At 38.4% G+C, this 22,731-nt stretch overlaps 2 protein-coding genes across 3 annotated transcripts; one reads left to right on the forward strand and one right to left on the reverse strand.

Moving 5' to 3' along the window:
- Nucleotides 1–6,047: 6,047 nt before the first annotated feature.
- On the reverse strand, nucleotides 6,048–18,860 carry plekha8 (pleckstrin homology domain containing, family A (phosphoinositide binding specific) member 8). Its single transcript, XM_053627814.1, has 13 exons — nucleotides 18,557–18,860; nucleotides 16,912–17,028; nucleotides 16,613–16,768; nucleotides 14,604–14,734; nucleotides 14,270–14,419; nucleotides 13,884–13,924; nucleotides 13,506–13,615; nucleotides 12,686–12,968; nucleotides 11,713–11,798; nucleotides 11,204–11,262; nucleotides 8,986–9,187; nucleotides 8,082–8,143; nucleotides 6,048–7,973 (listed from the first exon to the last, which is right to left on the reverse strand). The coding sequence occupies exons 1-13, from the start codon at nucleotides 18,615–18,617 to the stop codon at nucleotides 7,776–7,778; spliced, it is 1,656 nt and encodes a 551-aa protein (XP_053483789.1). The 5' UTR covers nucleotides 18,618–18,860; the 3' UTR covers nucleotides 6,048–7,775.
- A 105-nt stretch (nucleotides 18,861–18,965) lies between these two features.
- fkbp14 (FKBP prolyl isomerase 14) lies at nucleotides 18,966–21,653 on the forward strand. Of its 2 annotated transcripts, XM_053627910.1 has the most exons (5): nucleotides 18,973–19,033; nucleotides 19,168–19,294; nucleotides 19,988–20,139; nucleotides 20,239–20,366; nucleotides 20,563–21,653. In XM_053627910.1, exons 2-5 carry the CDS (start codon nucleotides 19,236–19,238, stop codon nucleotides 20,719–20,721), a joined length of 498 nt encoding a protein of 165 aa, XP_053483885.1. In that variant the 5' UTR covers nucleotides 18,973–19,033; nucleotides 19,168–19,235; the 3' UTR covers nucleotides 20,722–21,653. The 2 variants fall into 2 exon arrangements, with proteins under 2 accessions (XP_053483879.1, XP_053483885.1); XM_053627904.1 differs by having other exon boundaries at nucleotides 18,966–19,294.
- Nucleotides 21,654–22,731: the final 1,078 nt, after the last annotated feature.

The raw sequence follows: 22,731 nt of genomic DNA on the forward strand, positions 1-22,731 counted from the left end.
AATCTTTCCAGCAGGTCCTGTGTCTGACTCATGGTTTTCATCCAGTGGACCATGCACTTCAAGGAGCCCCAACTTATTCCTTTCAATTTGAAGGAATCAGACTCAACTTTGAAGTTCTGCCAAATTATAGAGACTCTTAGAGAGACCTTCACATTTACATTTATGGCATTTGGCAGATGCCCTTATCCAGAGCAACTTGCAGAAAGTTTTTTTCAAAATACATTTTTATAGTTGAGGGCCCACTTGCTCAAGGGCTCAGCAGGGGGAGCTTGGCAGTACTGGGGTTTGAACTCGCAACCTTCTAATCAGTAGTTTGATTGGCAGTGGTGGCTTGGTGGTTAACCAACCAGCCTTAACCACCAAGCCACCACTGTACTGTAAATATGTTACATTATTGTTTTTAAATGGGCACTACAAATATGAATTGTGTATTTTAGGCTGTTTGGCTCATCTCTAATAATCATATCTAATAAGCCAGTTAGCAGACTGTGGGGCACTACACCCAGGCAAGCGTAGTCCTTTAAAACACTTTATAGATCAATCAGGAATAAAAGGTTTATCCATTATTCAAACCAAGAAACATCACTCTGGAGAGCAGTCCCTGTAAAATGCATGTTTACAACAGAGCTATCGAGGGCCAACACTGTCCATGCCAAAAGTATGGATTTTGAGTTAATAGACAGATGAATGGTTGTTCACTTTATCAGTCAGAACATGTAGGGGTATTGCGAAAGAAAGCATGGCTACTATGTGGGCTAAGCACTGCTGTTTTATTTGTGAGTTAGCATGTCTATAATTTACAGTGGGGGAAATAAGTATGGAACGTGTCAATTTTTTTCAGTAAATATATTTCCAATGAGGCTATTCAAATGAAATTTTCACCAGACATCAGTATTAACTCAAGAAATCTGGAAATATAAAGAATTCACAACATTAAAGTGCATAAATAAAGTTATTTGTAATAAAGTGGAATAACACAGGAAAAAAGTATTGAACACGCTAAGAAAAAGCAGGCAAGGTAAGGCAAGGAGGCTTTTCGTTACCAAGGTGTGACACAAGAAACATCTCATGATTGGTAAAAGCAAAGAGCTCTCCCACGACCTTCACAGCCATGTTGTAGCAAAACATATAGATGGCATCGGATACAAACGTATTTCAAATCTTCCAGTAAGGACCAGTGGGGCCATTATCCGCAAGTGGAAGCAACATCACTCTGTCATCATCCGGCCACGCACAGGAGCTCCTCGCAAGATTTCTGACCAGGGAGTCAGAAGAATAGCCAGAAGAGTAGCCCAAGAGCCTAGGACCACTCAGAAAAAGCTCCAGAAACACTTGGAGGCAGCAGGTGCCATCGTCACAGAGAAAACAATAAGCGATGCACTCCATTGATCACACTCACCCCACAAGACTCCATTACTAAAGAAAAGGCATGTCGAAGCTTGTTTAAAGTTTGCTACAACTCATTTGGACAAGCCTATGAAACACTGGTAGAGTGTAGTCTATTCCAACAGTGAAGTTTGAAGGTGGAAGCATCATGGTTTGGGGCTGTTTTTCATCGCATGGTACTGGTAGACTTCATATAACTGAAGGAACAATGAATGGAGCCCTTTACCGGGAGATTCTTGAGAAGAATCTGCTGCCATCCACCAGGATGATGAAGATGAGACGTTTGTGGACCTTCCAGCAGGACAACGATCCAAAGCATACGGCAAAGGAAACTCTCAATTGGTTTCAGAGAAAAAAAATCAAGTCATTAGAATGGCCCAGTCAATCACCTGACCTGGCCAACTGAACAAGATTTAAAGACAGTATGTTTAGAAGAATTTACCAAAATCACACCTGAATACTGCGCCCGATTAATTTCTTCATACAGGAAGCGTCTAAGAATATGAAGCTGTCATTACAAACAAAGGCTTCTCCATTATGTATTAAATAAATTTCAGTTAGCGTGTTCAACACTTTTTCCCTGTGTCATTCCTCTTTATTACACATAACTTCATTTATGGACTTTAATGTTGTGAATTCTTTATATTTCCGGGATTTCTTGAGTTAATACTGATGTCTGGTGAAAATTTCATGTGAATAGCCTCATAGGAAATATATTTACTGAAAAAAATGTTGACGTGTCCAATACTTATTTCCCCCACTGTAAGTACAGTGTTTTGGCTAGGCTGCATTACCTCACGTGATCCCCCCCATTTGTCCCACAGGTCAGTGACCTTCAATAACTCGTGCTCCAAGATCCTCCACTTCAGCATATAGATGATAGTTTTAACAAAGGTCACTAGAATATTTAGTAAGGCCATATAAGTCTTTTATGATGACAAGCTGATGGATTGATGGAAAATGAAAGCATCGGTTTTGATTGTTCTTAGAGCCCAGTCCACAGGGCGGTCTCATACGCTCATTCTCTGCAAAGTTTCCACACTCGCCTTTACACATGAACACTCAAGAATTCCAGTAGAGCAAAAATAAGGTCACATAGTAAAAGTGTTTCCACTGTGTATGGAATGTAATGTGGTTACCTTCTGCCCGGCAGTGGGGTCCACACTATTTTTGTCTACAGTACTACATCTACAGTAAATTTAGTCACAGTAGAGCTATATGTAAGAGCTTATCACAGGGAATGAGAGTCGTCCCCCCGCAATCATTCATTCTGCGGCACTTTGTCAGAGTCACAGGCCTCTCAGTGATTATTAAGCAGAGAAAAGTGATAATCTTTCCTACAGTTGGACAACCAGCAGTTACTTGTCTCTTTCCAGCTCACACTCTGTCTCACCCATACAAACACAATAATAGCCTCTAAGAATAGATGGATTTCGAGACTGGGGATCCTTTTTGCCCTTTGTTTATGTTGTGCGTCCTGGCAACCACATTTAGACATAATGCAGGACTGTTTATCACAGCAACATGCTGCACGCACGCACACACGCACACACACACACAGTGTGTTCATATAGAGTGCATATCACAATTCCAATTTAGTGTTAATATTGATGACCTTTTTGAAAAGTGAGTAAAATCCTGAAGTTTTAGTGCTTGTTTGTGTCATTCTGGTTATTCCTAAACTTCTCTTTCAATTGTTTCTGATCAACTGGTTGAGTTGATCAGAAATAGATATAATAACCATGTGCTTATGAAAATTACATTTCCTTGCATACTGTACTTATGATAAAGTAGGCTGGTTATTTAAATATGAACATAGTACCATGGCATGGTAATAATGACAGTAAAACACCGGCCTTACACGTTTATACATAAATTCACATTTATTTTTTATTTTTCCTTTCCTATTTATCCAGGAATGTCCCATTGAGATACAAGATCTCTCGTTCCAGGGAGTCCTGGTCAAGACAGCAGCACAAATAGTTTCATATAGAATTGGCAATTTTACACATTAAAAACATACACAATACAAAGAGTAACACAAGAGAAATAACAAAAGTGAAAAAACAGAGTCTGTACCAGTGATATGAAATAGTACATTTCAGCTTAAGTCAGGAATTATGTATGTGCTGAGATTTAAAAAACAAAACAAAAAACAGACTTCATTCAGTCGAGATTTTGTAAATCTTACGATTTTAGGACTCTTAGCTATTGTGCATTCAGTAATCTTTGTTCAATCTGTTCTACTTTTCTACAGGAAGATTTCACAAAACAGAGTGATGTATACCAACACCAAATTATACAGATGGTCCTACCTTTCAAACTAAATTCGAATGCCCTTCTAATCAGGCCGGGATCAACCCATGGTGGTGCCCTAGGGTGACCACACTTGAAGTTTAATAATAGTAAATAAGACTTACCTTTAGCAGAACATCTTGACTTTGTGCATGCAGGTCACATTGTATGGGCACGGTTCACATACACCCATCCATCTTCTACTGCGTACACCTTCTTCAGGGTCACGGGGAACCTGGAGCCTATCCCAGGGAGCATCGGGCACAAGGCGGGGTACACCCTGGACCAGGGTGCCAGTCCATCACAATCACACAATCGCACAATCACATACACACTCACACACCCATTCATACACTACGGATACTTTGGACACGCCAATCAGCCCACCTATCAACTCTACCATGCATGTCTTTGGGGGAGGAAACCGGAGTACCCGGAGGAAACCCCCGTAGTACGGGGAGAACATACAAACTCCGCACACACATGGCCCTGGCGGAAATTGAACCCCGGACCCTGGAGGTGTGACTGCGGCGAACGTGCTAACCACTAAGCCACCGTGCGCTCGGGTCACATACAACCAATCACAATTCTTTATATGCATATATTTTTATATTCTCTCTCTCATATATTATATATATATATAGATAGATAGATAGATAGATAGATAGATAGTATTGACTTTTAATTTTGTATCTGTTTCCATCTCTTCTAGTAAAAGATATATGTATATATAAAATATTTTAAAGGTCTAGTTTTTATCTTAATCATTTGGTGCCCCCCATTGGGCACTCACCCAATCCCATATATGTTTAATCCGCCTTGCTTCTAATTGTCTAACCCCTTGTTAGTGATGAAGTATCACAGTGAATAGGTTTGTTAAAAGCAGACAGAAGCAAGACAGGTGAATCCAGAGAATATAATTTTTGTTTTGTCTATTCGTCTTTTGTTATTAAGTAGCATTAGGGCAATTAAAGTCAAACAAACCCAGTAAAACAATGGATTAAACCGAGTATGGTCAGTTACCTAATGTCTATACCATACCTACACAGGATTATAAGTGGCACTACTGCATGCTGTTAGCTTAGTTCACTTGATATATTAAAATGTTTCTAATTTGAGTTTATGAATGCAGTCAGGGTCCAGGTAGATCCAAGCCCTAGCCTAAGACAGCAACGTGTGTTTACCCCTCTGTACCACCACAATAATACATGAGACAATTCGTTGGTTAAGACATGGTAAAAAAATAAAAATAAAAAAAAATGGCTGGCCTATTAGATTCCTACACATGCAGGTGTGTGTAGGAATTTAAAAAAATCTTGGGGTTTTCTGTTTTTATTGCTTTTATATCATACTCATTTTCCACCAGATAATACAGCACATCTCTGCAAATTACCCATAATCCTTCAAATTATTGTTATTTCCACAGCCAAGAGAGCCATGCAGTACAGAACTCCTCGTGCTGAATTTGGTTACACTGCTTACCCAGGTACCATCCAAGCTGAGCTTTGACATACTGATGGAGTTTTTTTGTTTTTTTTAAACAGTGCAGAAGGCTAATGTAGTGTCTGTCATAGTTTCTCACTCTGGTTAGCAATCCAAATAAGTTAAGCAGTTTTAAACAGCAATTTAATATTTCATACTTATTTTTATTTACCCACCCACAGGAACTTTTTAAAATCTCTATTAAGATCTTACATTTCTTCCAGTTTATCCTTATAATTCACAGGGGTTATGACATGTTTCTTTTTTTAATCTTCATTGAGGTGTACTTACTAAACTTTGTATGTTTTTTATGCAAAAACCTGACCTATTATTATTATTATAATTTATGACCTTTTTCCACCCTGCCTCTGACCCTCTGCCATAACATGTGCGGAACTGTTTTCAGCATCTGAGCACCAGTGGGCGGGGCCAACGGTGCAATAAAAGTAGGTGTAAAAGTAGGTGTCCATGTCTTGTTGTAGGGGCAGTCATATGCAAATGTATTTACCCGTGTGAGGTCACAAATCCCACCACATCCAACCGAGTCGTTTTTGGAGCTTGGTTACAGTTACTTTTTGTACTGAGGAGGATGTATTAAGCTATGAAACTTGCAGGACGTTTTAATGGTACAATGACCACTTACATGTCAAAAGATCAAGGAAAATTTGATTTCTCATGCCATGACCCCTTTAACTAAAATCTGCCATCTTCCAGCTGAGGCAAATCTCAATTGGCTTCCTATTCACTTTCTTTACTTTCCTGCACATAATGGAGCTGAAATTCTTACCTAGTGCTCTCATGTACAGTGTAGAGACATTTACGATTCATCCATCACTGCTTGTGTGCTCAGTAAAGAAGCATTATAGGGTTAAGTATATAAACAATTCAAAGAGAGACACAAGTTTGTTTATAGGATCATTCATTAGAAATTGAATTACAAATGAGCAAAGAGCAAAGTCAGATGCACTGCATCACATTCTTTAGCGTTAGACAATTTTGGTTTGATATATGCATTTACTTACATATACCTACACATAATTATATACACAGCAAGACTTCCCTCTTCTAATGGCTGATTAGGTCATACAAGAAAGAGATGGCATGGGACTAGATGCACAAAAGTGCATAGTACAAGACAAGTTGCCATCAGTAATGAACGTCTGAGAATAGCACAGGTGCCATAAATGTACTGTATATATGACTGTACTGGGTATATATAAACATACTGTATATGACTGTACTGTGTATATATAAACATACCGTATATATGACTGTACTGCATATATATAAAGTTACTCCATATATTACTGTATTATGTACAGCTATAGAGTAGCCTAGAGAAGAAGATGATGTCACTGTTTCAGGGTATCAAAATGTGTCTAAACAAATATTGTCTAAAAATAATTTAAAACCCATTCTCAAAAAACAAGTTTGACGAGGGGGAGTGAAATATTACTTGCTATAACACTTCAATGATGTGAAAGTCATCAGTATTCGGTACTATATGCATTTTGGATCAATAGAGTATATCTGGCGCTTTTGCAACTTGTGAGTGTTTGGCTTGGCTTTGTACAGCCATAACAAGGAGTTTGGATCATGTGTAACTTAATAATAATAAGACATAATAAGACATAATAAGACATAATAAGACATAATAAGATAGTAGATTCAACAAGTTATTTTAGTTTTGATTGCTATTAATTTAAAACACAAAAATTAACAAAAACCCATGCAACACAACATGCACAGCTCAGTATTGTTCATTTGGCTACATTAACAAGTAAACATAATCTATCCTTGTCATTGTTACTTTGTAAATAATGTAATAAATACAATTATTAGAAAAATGTACAAATTGGTCCTTTATAAATAAATAAAGTATGAATTGTGCTGAATACAAAATATTTTAAGGTATTTAAAATGATTCTTTCCCCCCTTCATTTTAGTATCTGGTCCTATTGTCCTATGTATTATATTATATGCCCTGGCACTATAAATGATTTTATGATTTTGAGTTCAATTATTCAGCCTAGTAATTGAGTACGATTACCTTGTTCGTGCATGCTAAACACCAGTAAAACGTGTCATGTCAGGTCTTTGTTACAATCGCTGAAACTAGAGAAATATTTATCCTTTGTGCTTGCCTATGGCATGGGATGTGTTTCTAACTGACTGTCAGTGCTACCAAAATAATATCTGACATACCAAGAGGAAAAATAAGGACGGTAGGAAGATAAAATTACACATGCAATTCACAATTGCAAATACTGTGGCTTGTATATCTACTAACAACTTTGTATACTTACCACAGATGTGTGTTAATACATAAAAACCTATATTGTTTTAAGAGCATGTTCTGACTCCTAAAGATGTATCAAAAGGACCCAGTCACCAAATGCCACAGAACACTTAGCATCCACCCTGCCACCTAACAATAAGTGTTTATTCCCTGAAAAAACCTTCACAGGCTATAAAATGTCCATTTTTGGCCCCTTATTGAGAATGTAGGTGGCTGTACTTTCAGAGTGCTAATGCTAGCTGTAGAAGTCCTGTGCTTGCCACAGTGCCTGCTCAGAGAGTGAGCTCCGTCAGTATCTGCGAGTGTTCGTGTCTCACACCACCTCATCTGACTCCAGCCCGTACTCCTCATACAGAGCATCCAGAATGGCCAGCTGCTTCTCCATGGCAGGTAGGTAGAAGGTAAGGTCACGGTGCATTCCTGACATAAAACCCTCCTTCAGCTCATCTCCCTCATGGCATACCAGCGCTGCCATGAAGCCGCCATAGGAAGGCGCAGCCCTCAGAGCTAGCTGTAACCACACGCATTCCAGTCAGGGGTAGGGTTTGGATATGTGCATGTTTAAAAAATAAATCAATTAAAAGGTTTAAAAAAAAAAAGTTACATGTGTAAGACTTACAGCAAAGACTCCACGCACCACCCATCCATGATACTGGCGTAGTGTCTTTCCATAGGCATTGTCTGTAAAAGGAAGCATTCCAGTTTGTCATTAGTACCGCAGTGAAGATTAAAACAGAAAAGAATAGATTATACAGTAGAACTTGTCACCTATACATTCCAGTTTCACTTTTTTTTTATGTCTCCTCCACAATATAGTCAACAAAATGAAAAGGTTGAAATCATGATGAGCTAAGCTACAGTTAGACTCAGCACCAAGCTGTAGCGTCAGAAATCATTATCGCCAAAGACTGCGTTGAAGAGACATACAGACGGGTGACAAATAAAAGGAAGCAGTATTTGTTATGTTGTGGAAACCATTCCACTGCATGGTTTGGGTCCACTTGTCTAAGAAGGAAGATTCACTGCAAATCGACACAAAATTATTCTGAATGATCACTTGCTATCTTTCACATTTCTATCCTGATGGGAGTGGTCTCTGCCAGGATGACAACATCCCTATCCACAGAGCGTGAGGGTTCAGTACAAAAATGATGCATCATATGCTATGGCCTTTGCAGTCACCAGATCTCAACCCAACTGAACACCTATAGGAGAATTTGAACGGTGTGTTAGATATCATCATTATTAGACATAGATTATATATTAGACATCAACGATGGAATATTTCTTTTGGATGAATGGTGTTCATTCCTTCTGTACACGTCCAGAGATGTGTAGAATGCTTGCCTAGGTACACTGAAGCTGTTCTTGAATTCCCTTTCATTTTTCACCCATCTGTATGTCTATCAAAACAGCAATCATTTTAAAACAGCAGCTGCGGCTTTAAAAATGAAAGACAATGCTGACTAAGCTCCTTCATTTTGAACAGTGCTGCTGGCTTTGCATGTAGTCCTGGCACTTACTCAAAGCTGCATGGATGTCCTGCTCTCCAGCGTCCACCTCGGCGAGGAACTCTTTGAGGAATTTTAATCCTCGTTTGAGCCACAGCAGCGCCTCGGTGGCAGAGTTACGCACCTGCGCCACTTCCATCTGCACTTCATGGAGCACAATACTCTGCAGAGTGGTGAAGTTGTCTGGGTCTGACTGTAACTTCTGCTGCACTTTCTGGGAGATATGACATGCTAAATGAACTACCCTATATTACTCATACAGCATTTTTATTATTTTTTTGCCCAGTAGCAGGTGCTGAAACATAATGTGTAGTGATGTACATGGTATAATTTATGCAGTAATATTATTTGTGCTGTACCAAGTACAACAAAACAACATGACTACCATTGTATTGATGAAAAAAAAATTATTTTCTTATGCTGATTTTAACAATTAAATAAACATTATATAGTCAAAAAGTCTCATTGTGTATTGTTCTTGAACATTTTCCTTTAAAGATCATCACTGTGTTGAGACCACCTAGTGGCCATAAAAAATAGTTGGCTCAAATTATAATGTGCCCAACTGTCCTGGTTACAAGTGTAGTGATGGGAGTAATAAAATCACCCTGCAGCCTGGCCAGTACCTGGAAGGGAGACCTCCTGGGGAAAACTAAGCTTGCTGCTGGAAGTGGTATTAGTGAGGCCAGCAGGAGATGCTCACCATGTGGTCTGTATGGGGGCTAATGCCCCATTGTAGTGACAGGGACACTATACTGTAAAAACAGCACCGTCTTTCGGATGAGACGTGAAACTGAGGCCCTGACGTCCTGTGGTCATTTAAAATCCCAGGACACTTATCGTAAAAGAGTAAGGGTATAACCCGGTGTCCTGGCGAAATTCCCCCATTGGCCCTTATCTCTCATGGCCCCCTAATAATCTCCATCTCTGAATTGGCTACATCACTCTCTCCTCTCCACTAATAGCTGGTGTGTGCTGGGCATTTTGGCGCATTGTGGCTTCCATTGCATCATCCAGGTGGATGCTACACACTGGTGATGGTTGAGATTCCCTCCCCATACAACGTAAAGTGCTTTGAGTGTCTAGAAAAGCACTATATAAATGTAAGGAATTATTATTATTAAAAGATGAGCAATCAGTTTATAATGGTTCTTCTATGGTATAGCAGTAATACCGATATACAAGCGGACAGTCGGAAGTTGTGAACCTCGGATTTAAATTGTAATAAAGACTAAAATAAGATTTAAAAATCTCAGCGCTTTAAGGTAAATTTACTGTACAGTCTATAGATCTTACAAGCTATAAACCTATTGAACTCATACAAAATCAATGAGATATTACAGAGGAATTCCACTTTCATGGAAAGTTTAACACCGTGCTGCGTCTGTGAGCAACCATCTTCTTAACTTAGTCATAAATACCGTAACAATACTGCATCTTATAATGAAGTCGAAATGCTGAGAAATTGTCTTCTATTGAAAATAGCAACAAGATTTTTGTTTATTATGACCACTACTTTATTCGAGCAGAAAAGATATATGAAGAAATAGGTGTATATGAAGAATGTTTGATTTGCATCCGTTTGAAACTGAGTATGGCTATTGGGTCATTACTGGCCTGGAACGCAGGATCACACAAGATCAGATTTGATTCATTTTCCAATCTGCTCTACTTATGTTGTGAATGAGTGTGATGGTCTCTGGCACAATCCAAAATTGACTGGTGTACAGATTTAAAAAAAAAAAAAAATAAAAAAAAAAAAAAAGTCTTCAAGCACACTACAATCTCCATTGTGATGTTTTGCATAACACTGCAATAGAAGCCTAGAGAAAATTGACTTTAATAAAAATATTATTCTGGTAACACTGGACCCAGGGTGGGAGAATTCACCCCGGATGGGACACCAGTCCATCACAGATCACCAATCGCAGACATTCATATACTCAAACACAGAGTAGAGACAATTAAGGGCAGCCAAACCTCCTACAGTTCCTACATGTTTTTGAACAGTGGGAGGAATCCCACGTGAAAACATGGCGAGAACATGTGAAACTGCACAGACTGTAAACCAGGCTCAGGATATCCAGGGCAACAACACTACCTATTACACCACTGTGCCTCCATTATCCTCATTAGTGGTCGATGAAAATCTTCAAACAATGCACTAAGAAGAGGAAAAAGGTGGAATTCCCTTTAATACTCTATATGTTTGCTGGACGTTACCACTCACCTTAATGTTGCCCACAAAATCCATTTTAACTGGAGCGAAGACTGTTGGTCCCAGCTTGTCTGAGGAGAAAAAGTCATCATTGCGCTGTTAAGTATTTAGCATATCAGATGTCTACGTATGTAGTGAACGTGCTCCCACAGCTGGACAGGCAGGGAATGGACCCACTGTTACAGCAAAGGAACAGGCAAGCTGCAAAAGTCTGCTGACTGGTTGATCAGAAAGCGACCCAAGGTTTCATTTGCAGAATTTCATACACCGACAATCCCACTATTTATACCTAATCCCCAGACCATCTTCAATATATGCAGTAAAACATGCATGATCCCCCAACCAATAGAGCGAGTGAAGCCACAGCTGCTAGATCGGGAATGGAAGGGATGTGCAGGGTGGGGGAAAAAAGTAAGAAAAGAAAAGAAAGCAAGCTGTACAAGAAGTAATGTCCTTTAATTGTAAGAAGGAAAACGGTATTGATGGAAAGAGAGTGAGAGTGAAAGGAGAGAATGTCCTACCTAATACTGGCACTATAGCATAGCAAGAGTCCAAAAAGGCTCGTGTGGGGATACCATTGTCGTCCTCCAGTCTTATATCACTAAATCTACAAAAGGAACGCCACAAACATTCAGAAAATGACAATGTATTACCATGCACTCCAGCTTAACAGATGTTTATTTGATGAACACAAATAACAAAAGACAACACAAAGAACACAACTGAAACAAAGCAAAAAAAACTCATCAAACTTAGACGAAACAAATATGCTTTTTTTGTGTGTCATTTGTGTCATAAATCCAAGTAATGCGTAAAAATCTGCACTACTGGTTTGAATTACTCGCTTATGAGTAACTGAAAGTATCTGCACACATTTTGTGTGTGCAATATTCACACATGTATTGCAATACTGAAAAGCTGTTTTTCCCTACTGTAGAAGTATTAAGGTGTAATTGTGTAATACCTTCACCTCTTCGTTTACTGACAATTCTTTCATTGCACAAAGGAGGTAGGAAAAGAAGTGTAACAGAAAAAGCTCTACAAACCGAGTATTATAAAGAGCATCCTGAAATCAGCTGTGTGAGAAATCACACTAATAAAGCACCTGATTTTTTTCAGTACACGTTTCCAAATATTACTTATATATATATATATATATATATAATTATTGCATTTTATACGGGTGATGAACATTCAAATCATTGCAAGTCTCTGTGATCCTGATGCTGGGTTAATATCGATTAAAAGCACACAATTTAAATCAGTAGCACTGTGTAAATACATTCACGAGAATATGATTCATCATCACTAAATGATTGGAAGTCTAATGCTTAAGTACATTTAAATTCCTAATCCCAATTAAGATGTACCTATGGCTACAAAGAAATATGTGGTGTATAATGTGTTCTGTAACTTAGACTTGAAGTTACACACGCATTAGATAACGTGTCAGTTTCATTCTTTATAGATCACAGCGCCAGAGGCTCCTCATACCTGTGGCTCATATTACTGAAGAATGTTTCCACCTGATCTTCCTTTTCCTGTTTACCCTCCGACTCAAGCTCATGCGCTTCTAGGGCCTCCTCTTGGCTTTCCTGGGGAAGGGGTTGCTGTTCCTGTTGTTTCTCTAATGGGTGAATGACTTCTGGACACATATCTTCTCCTGCATCCCCTGTAGGAAGTTCACCCTTAGCAGGATCCTGAAGATTAGAGTGAGACGCACTCTGGACCGCCACCTGGTGTTCACGTTCTTCCTCCACTATCACTAGACTGTTCTCTGTCAAATAGGGTAGTAGCAATTTACCAATACTAAAAATTCTAATCCATGAGACATTTATTATACATCTACACTAAAGGAGCAGTTTTGGTGCCCTCTGCTGCAGGTGAAGTGAGCTGCAATTACAATGAAAAGATTTACGTTCCTTTCTCTTTCCCCCAGGGGCCTTTGATGGTTCCATCCCTTCTACTAGATTGACTGAACTGCTCAGTGTGAACATTGTACTTGCATTAAAAGCACACAAAGAATGGCATTTAAGAACCAGGCTGAGTTGTGATTTATGGGGGAAAAGGCAGAGCTTGGCATCTCCGCTACAGCTTGGGTGAAACCTATTCTCTGGCCATTAAAAATGTAAATGGCCACTGGACACACAAAAAGCAAGACCTAGTACAGTGCATTTTAACTAATCTCTTTTTTTTTTAAGTATATGATTATTATAAGTCTAGAAACACTTCCAAAAAAATGACAAACTGCACTTTCAAAATAAGAAAAGAGGATGTCCAGTATGACTATGACGACAAAGTGTGTGTGGTTTACCTGCTGAAGATTCTGATGTGTTTCCTGGATGTAATGGAGGGGGTTCTCCATCTGGTCCAAACTTCACAGGTAGTAATGCAATAGATGAGTTATTTACTGAGCGCTTCTGTCTGCAAATACAATAAGATATTGACTGACGATACTTCCACATAACTGTCTGCTGACCATCCAACCAAGCAGAACTACATAGGCCCATCCCATTTGTTAAAGAGTAACAAGACCCTGATGAAACTTAGGATGCACTCATAGGTCAATGCCCTTTTACGAGTTCAAATGCCCCATGTGCCTTTCTAATATATTACATAAAAGGCAAATAAACAAATACATTCATCCGCCAAAAGGATGCATACATGTATGTACAAAAGGAATTCAGCTTACTTTTCTTCCAAATGGTGACTTTTTTGGTTAGAAGTTTTGATCTGCAAAAAAAGAATCCAAAAGAGAGATACAAAAGAAAATTAGTTGTTAAAAGGCAATTTTAGGCCTGAGCCATGACAAACGTTGTCTTTTCACACCTACTGGTCCATGTGCAGAGTCCGAATCAGAGTGAAATGGATACTTCTGGTTTGTTTGCTATGTGGTTTTGTTTGATTTCACACAGCACATAATTAAACAAAGCAAAATGCAAAAACAACATCGGTTGAGGAGCGTGTAGGACTGAAAAGTTGAAAAACTCCAATCCATTCATTGGTCAGGAAAATACAGCAACAGAACAAGGTAAACAATTCTTTGCCAAGCGTGTGTGGAAATCACAAAATTGACACCTTGTGAGGTTTAATAGCAGCAACAGGCAGTGGGCTCAGGTTCTGCAGGTCTGGACTGAATGTGCGGCCAGCTATCTGCATGCACTCCTCCAGCGTCTTCAGGAATGTGGCGCATGTGGACTTCACCAGACTACCTGTTTCTTCCCCTGCCTGAGCACCACACAGAGCATACAAAGGCATTTAACAGGATGTTTCACAAATGTAGTTGAAAAAGGTACGTAAATGTAGTTGAACATTTCATATGCTTTGGTAATGTTTTTACTGATATTTGTAGGTACCATGCGAGATTAATAAACACCTGGGTTGATTAAAACTATGACAAATACTGACTCACCTCTCCAGAGCCAGCTGCCCCCTCACCCAAAGGACTCTCCTTGAGTTTGTTCACCTGTTCAAGGAGAAGGTCACAGTATAGCCTCAGTTCAGACATCTTGGTTTTCAGCGCATCTGTGTTTTCCTGGAGTTCTAAACAGAAAACGAGAGTGAGAGAAATAAATTAAACCAAAACAGTGTTTGTATAGTCATCAAATGGATATCGTCCACAAGAATAACAACAAGTTTACTATATTCATCTACTGAAGATAAGCAATCTTAAATTTTGATTTCAGGGGGACTTTAAGATTTGAGGTATGAAAATTAGTAAGCTGGGTATCGAGACCAATTTAGCGATTCGATTCAATTCTTGTTTATATGGTTTCGATTCGATTCAATATCGATTAGTTATCAATATATCATTTAAAATGTTAGTTTTGCAGACATGCTTTAATATAAATGCTGGTAACTGAAACCCTCTTAGCTATATTACTGAAATACACATTTACAGTAACAATAGGGCACTCACGATTATGTTTAATTACTTTTTACTTTGAGTAACAAATATTGTAACAAGAAATCATAAATATGTGCATACAATGCACACAAGGTAGGTACAAATGGCACACTGCACATTACTGTAAAGTAAAAAAAAAAAACATTGTAAATGTGCAACAGTGAAATTCATGAACAACTTGAAACATGTTTAAGAAATAAAACCGTTTTCAAAATGAAAACATGAAAGATGGCGACATGTTCAGGACAAGAGGCGAACTACAGATAATATTCACATCCTCTCAAGTGAAGCACGTGCAGTAAGAATAGATTCGGCGATTTCCCAAATCAATATCGTTTCGTTAAATTGAAGATCGATTAAAATCAGAGAATCGATATTTTTTCCCAGCCCTAATGAATATGTTAGCCTTATCTATAAGTTATCCAGGATTCCCACTCCACGTCAAATGTAAAGATTCCATGACTTTTCCCTGACCAAAATCCTGAATTTCCATGACCTACTGTACGAAGCATGGTACAATGTATTGCCTGGGTACTGAGCAGAAAAAAAACTAACTATTTTAACCCATTAAATCTGTAAGCTCGATTTCCTGGTTAACAGACATTTTCAATGGAAAACTTAGTTTTCATTGCTTAAAAGAACATATACTTATCTCATGACTAGTCTTTACACCTCATAAACAAAATGGTCCTAATAAAACAAAATATATTTCTTTAATGGAAATAAAATCAATTAATTGACAAGGTACCGTAAGCCATTTTAAGTAAATTTTTTTAACCCATAACACTGTGCAACATGCAGAAAATGACCGCACTGTAAAAAAATTACATATATATATATATATATATATATATATATATATATATATATATATATATATATATATATATATATATATATATATATATATATACACACACACACACACACATCTCACATTATAGTTAATACATTTGAAAAATTTACAAACAAAATTCCCTGTTAAAGATTCCCTGACTTTCTTGGACTGGAAGTTTCCATGACACTCCACAAATTCCATGACCCGTGAGAACCCTGGTTATCTATAAGCTAGTGTGCTCCAAAACAATGACACAATTCACATTTAGAAGACATACGCATTCGGAATTTACAGTCTCTCTCTTCTACCAATAAGGATCAACTATTTTAATGACATCATTTTGCACGTCTCATCAGATTTTCTGTCCAATCAAATGTGCTATAAAATCTGAAGTGTCCCGCCCCCAACGTTATAAAAATCCATGGTACTAACGGTCAAGTATGGCATAGCCTAGGCTGTGAGGTGAGCTAAACACTATTGGCTATTTGTAAAGGGGGCGGAGCCACTCATTATGTCCTGCACTGACTTCTCGTTTGAGTGGAAAGTACATCAACACATCGAATAAAGGCACTTCACTGAAACTTTAAGCTGAAGGAAGAAGAGGAAGAGGGGGATGTATGGAATGAAGAGGTAAAGCAGGTAAGGATTAAGATATTCTAGGAGTTTTATTTCTTACCCTTCTCTTTCTTGGTCCGGTTGTCTGTCAGACAGGCTTTGGCTGTTCCTAAAGCTACCAGCCATTTCTGTCTCTCTGCTGCATTGATGGCCCTGAGGTAGAAGTATTGTTCTCCTGGTATAGTCAGATCAACTCTAGTGAAATCTGATGGGTGCACTGTAAAGGGTGTATGTGCAAAAAAAAGCACAAGTGGTTGTTACAAAATGATATGAATAACATTGCACCAAGAATGACATGCGATAACGCAAACAACCTTGGAACACCAATACATTGAAAAATAATTGAACTTTTCGCATTACCTTGTATTTCACATACGGAAATCTTGATACTGCCCTTGCATCCTTTCCAGGCATCTTCTTGGGAATCATAGTATGAAAGAGTACCTCCAGCTAATACAAACCAGCGTGGCTGCCAACCTAGAGAGGACATATAACTCAACTTGTGAATGACAACTCTATTTGTGAAATATAATGATTACAGAGTGGAACTGTGGCATGGACGTTAGCGGCACAACCTTACAGCTCCAGGGTCTCTGGTTCGATCCCGATATCAGATTACTGTCTGTATAGAGTAGATTTCGACCGATTGATCGGTTTCGCAAATTAAACGGTGCCGATAACGGATTGCTGGAGCTATCGAAAAAATCCCAACCAAAAGTTTTTCCCGGTCGCATCAGTCGCGGAAGCGGCTGAGAAGAGTCAGTGTGAGACCGGCCGCTAGAGGTGAAATAAAAACTATCGCTGATCAATTTTGTTGTGTTATTTGATGTGGGTTTTTATTTTTGTGGACGTCTCTATGTTTGTGTTATTTGGACTTTTACTTTTTGGTTCAGTTTGGATGTAGATCTTTTATTTACTTTAATGTTTATTAACAGTTAATACACATTAATATTGATTTAATTTTTTTAAAAAGTACAGTACATTTTCATGGTACAGTCAGTACTGTTCATTTTTTTGTAATAAAGTCCAACAATATATTTATTTGAGTGTTACGTTTCTATTCAGTATCCATTTTAAAAACTACCTGTTGATTAATCGTTTAATCGACTAAGTTATCGGTAAAATCCACAGTACAGCGTTTCCGTGCACGTCCTCCCCATGTTCGTGAGTTTCTTCAGGGTTCTCCGGTTTCCTCCCATGTCTCAAACACATGCCAGTAGGGGGACCGGCTAAACCAGGGGTGTCCAACGTTATCCACAAAGGGCCGGTGTGGCTCCTGTTGGGTTGAAATGAAAACCTGCCCCCTTTGTGGATAACATTGGACACCGCTGGGCTAAACTAAGCCATCCCTTAGGTGTGAATGTATGTGCATAGAATCCCATTATGGTGCATTGTCCGAGGTTTCACCAGGATAAAACAGTTACCGAAAAATGAATGATAATTCATCAAAATGCTGACTTGACTTATTTTGAGCTCTCCACTGTCATACTATAAATATCCAACTAGACCTCCATACTGCACAATTCAGTCTCAGTCATCAGCTTCTGAACTGAGTTATATGTAATGGAAAGTGAATCAGTCTTAACAGACTTGACAGCTCACCTCCACTACTTAATCTGTACAGTCAGATACCACTGTAGAACCATGTCTCCAAAGTTTGGTGGCTAGCTAGTTAGCCAGCTGTAGCTGTAGTTGTAGTTAGCTAACTACAGTGAAAACAAAAGACAGATTCAGAGGACCGACAGTAACGTTACTCTGTACGGCCAAGTTAAACAGCCGACTGAACAACAGGAAAGAGGAATAAGATCAGGGTAAATAAAGCAAAGAGCAGCTGTGTAGTTATAGCGCTAATGTTAGCAGGCTGAGAGGTGTTGGCACGGCCAAGCCTACAGTCCATCTCAGTCTCTCTCAGGGTTTCTCCTACTGTCTTAAGTTACGCTAGCAACTCTAGTCAGTAAAACTACGCGTAGATTTCCACACAAGTTCAAACAGAACTAATACGTACCACTCATATAATTGGTCCATTTATAAAGAACTCCCTCCATGATGGCTCCTTTCTTCACCATTCATTACTTGCTGACTTCAAAATACTGGGAATTCATGACTACGAAATTCCGTAGCTTGACATCTGCGAGCCGCGTCCATAACTTGGCATTACGAAAACGAGCAAGCGCAAAATGGTTCGTGAATACCGAGCTTACAGGGTTTAGCCAGGTTGCGTGACATCATAGAGGATTTTTCTCTTCGAGACTCTTCCTCATTGGTAGGGGCGTGTTTATGTGGGCGTGTCTGTACTCTTGCTGACATCCAATGGACGGGATGTGTTCTTTATCTAAGGCGTATTTTTCGACCACTTCACCAATAGCAGCACAGTAGAGCGATTAGCTGTTTTTATTTCCCCCGCATGGGGATGTTTAGGATTGAGAGCCTGCAGGAGAAATTGGATGCCACGTCGACTGGAACTCGGACGTTTTCGCTTACGGTAGTTAGTTTTTCTGCATAGCAAAGCAGATAACACCCACCTCTTAGTGTTTAACTATTTTAAAATGATGCTGGGATTTTGGTTGTGCTTAATACCGGCTCTACTATTTTGCCTTCATGGCGCAAAACTTCCAGAGCCAGAGGTGAAAAGTGAGGTTTTGTACAAACCTTTTCTGTGTCATCGAAAAACCAAATATGGGGATATGCTTCTGGTGCATTACGACGGTTTTCTGGAGAGTAACGGCACAATGTTTCATTCCAGGTAACATGCATGAAGTGGGACACACACAGTACACTGGCACCATGTTTGTTAATGTTATCATGTAACACTGAACAATCTGTTAGAGTCAGCATCCCAAAGCTGTACTCTATAACTCCCTGCAGCAAAAAACATTATTATGTAAGCATAGTAATAATAATAATAACAATGCATTTTGTGTAATTAAGTACATTTTTATATATATATATATATATATATATATATATATATATATATATATATATATATATATATATTACACACAGTGGGGTCCAAAAGTCTGAGAGCATAAGGGAACCTGCTTCTATTTTGCATTGTTTTCTAATTTAATACAACAAATTTCATTACAAATGATATTATTAGCAACAGCTTGAAAAGTGTAACAAAAGTGCAGAATCTTGAATATTAAATATGTATAAAATATTGCCTCGAATATGATAATCAAGCAATTTTTCAATGTCCCCAGTGATGTTAATCAAAACTCTAACACTACTAGGTCAAAAAGGGCTGAAAGTACCAATTAACATTATACTCTGTAGATACACACAAATACAACCTGTTGTCTACTGAAGATCTTTATTAACTGTATGAGAAGTGTTAGTTTGTGGTGAGAAGTAACCACTTTGTGAACAGGGCTAGGCAGCCATGACTTACACGCTTAATTGCAATGTATTAATTTATATTCTACATTTAAAGTCGTCAAGAAGGTGATAAACACCCAGTTTGGTTTACCCTTGGGATTCGGGAGGTGATCAAAGGATGGGACAAGGGACTTCAGAACATGTGCGCAGGTGAGAAAAGGAAGCTGACCATCCCACCATCTCTGGCATATGGAAAGGAGGGCAAAGGTGAGCTTTCACTACTTGTTTGCGCTTATTCTTTAAATTGGCTTTAAGGTAAGGCCCAGATACATGCATGGTTATTTACATTCCTCTGCTCTACTTTAGGAAAGATCCCACCAGAGAGCACTCTGATCTTTGAGATAGAGCTGATAGAGATCAGGAATGGCCCCAGGTCACACGAGTCCTTCCAGGAGATGGACCTTAATGATGACTGGAAGCTCTCCAAATCTGAGGTGTGTTCTAGTCAAATAAGAAGGCTTATCTTGTAAGACTACTTTAAAGTTATACAGTTAATAATTTAAACAGCACATATTTATATTTATCCAAAGAAATCAGCTGCATCAGTTTGAGTTCATTAGTAATGATCTCTTGATGAAAACTGAACAAAATAAGACTACTACTAACCTTAATTCATGCTTTCTGTTTCAGGTTAAAGAGTATCTGCGTAAAGAGTTTGAGAGACACGGATACCCTCCCAATGACACTCATCATGAAGCCATGGTGGAAGACATCTTTAAGCAGGAGGATGACGACAAGGACGGTTATATATCTGCACGAGAATTCACATACCAACATGACGAGTTATAGAAACCAGTTACTCTCTTGCCATTAGCAGTGTTCAACTTTAAAGAGAAATGTTAAATACAATCTGTTATTATTGGTTTACATTTATATAAGACAAACTTCAGTATCTGAAAATGAGAAAGATGTCTGTTACAGTTTATGAAAACGAGGATCTGCGTGCAGTTATGCATATGCTCATGCCTGCTGTGAATTTCTTCTTGAAAATAACACAAAAATGACCTTTTGCCTCCTTTTGATGTGTTGAAAGATCAAAATCATCTGCTAAATTCAGCCATAATCCCTTGTACACTCCAAGAACTGTGAAAGGTGTGTGGCTTTTTCTTTTTTTTATCCAGAAAGCCTGTTACCTGAAATATGGCACACTTATAGGATAACCTGTAAGATATTTTCAATATATGTTTACATTTTGCTGTTTTTCAACATGTTACTTACTTCAGAATGGATCTAACTTGTATAAAAGTTTTTTGTTAATGCATTACCATGTAAATATGATGTTTTACTGCTCATATACCTGAATGAAGGGAACTTTAAGTAGTACTTTTACATTGTATTGTGCCGTACAAATGACAAGACACAACTGCAGGATTGTAGGATGAATGGAGCGACAATTAAAAATAAGGAATGAACAACATGTTAGCTCAGGAGTACTACAAACACACACAGACTCACAACTAAAGCTGAAGATTGGAGCAAGGCCTAATAATCAGGAATGCTACAGAGACAACATGAGGGCTGGAGTAACAGTCACAAGTAACTAAATCACTCTTACCAGCTGAAGAAGACTAAGGTGTCTTTGATTAGCAGTAAGCACAAAGCGGTCATTTCAGACACCGCCAGCAGGAGATGCTCTTAACTCAGTAAATGAATCCAGTGACTGATGAGAGAGCATTAGCTGAGTTACATAAATCTTCCAAATAAAAACATAACTCAGTTGGTGTATTGTTGGACTGATTTACTTATTGTACAAAATATATTTAAGGTTAAGAATGGTAATATGCTGGAGGTTTGGTATTAATCTGATAGTTGTGAGAGGTAATTAATACACATTAAAGGAGACTTTACATTTACATTACATTTATTCATTTAGCAGATGCTTTTATCCAAAGTGACTTACAAATGAGACAATACAAGCAAAAGACTTCAAGGCTGCACCCCCAAACCACATTGTACAGTGCTCTCCATTAATATTGGCACCCTTGGTAAATATGAGCATAGAAGGCTGTGAAAAATTGTCTTTATTGTTTAACCTTTTGATCATTTGTTTAAAAAACAACAAAAATACTATGATCTCATGTATATCCAACAATTGCAAACATTAAAAAAAAAACTTCTTAAATATAGATGTGCAGCAATTATTAGCACCCTTTTAGTCAATACTTTGTGCTACCTCCCTTTGCCAAGATAACAGATCTGAGTCTTCTCCTATAATGCTTGATGAGGTTGGAGAATACATGGCTAGGGATCTGTGACCATTCCTCCATACAGAATCTCTGCAGATCCTTACTACAGCTTACTACAGCCGTGCTGAAAAATCCAGTTTATTTACCAACTAAGTAAGTTAGTTAGTTAACTGCTGCTAAAACTTGTTAACTATGTTGGCCGGCTTGGCAGAAAGAAAACAGTTTCTGAATTATCGCTACTAATGCTATATTTTAAACAAGTTATTTGACACAACATTAAGGCAATTATAGCTTCTTAGACATGTAATGAGTATTTAAGGTTAGTAATAATTTAAGAATTTTTTTCCCCCAAACACAAGCTGGATCTTTCAACAGGGAGTGTGAACAAAATGTAAACCTCTGGTTGCTTCTGGGGTGTCTCTTGTTCTTACCCATGTATTTTGTCATCTGATCAGGGCCCACGTTCCCAAATGTGTTGTAAAGTTTTGCTTTACCATTTAACTTTGATCCCATGCTTTTGAGAAACTCTGTTATGTGTTTTTCCCAAACCTGATTTTTAACATAACTCATATTAGCTGTGTGGCTTGCAACAAACAGCTTTATCTTTATTAGG

The sequence above is a fragment of the Ictalurus furcatus genome, chromosome 1 (assembly GCF_023375685.1).
Source record: "Ictalurus furcatus strain D&B chromosome 1, Billie_1.0, whole genome shotgun sequence".
NCBI lineage: Eukaryota > Metazoa > Chordata > Actinopteri > Siluriformes > Ictaluridae > Ictalurus > Ictalurus furcatus.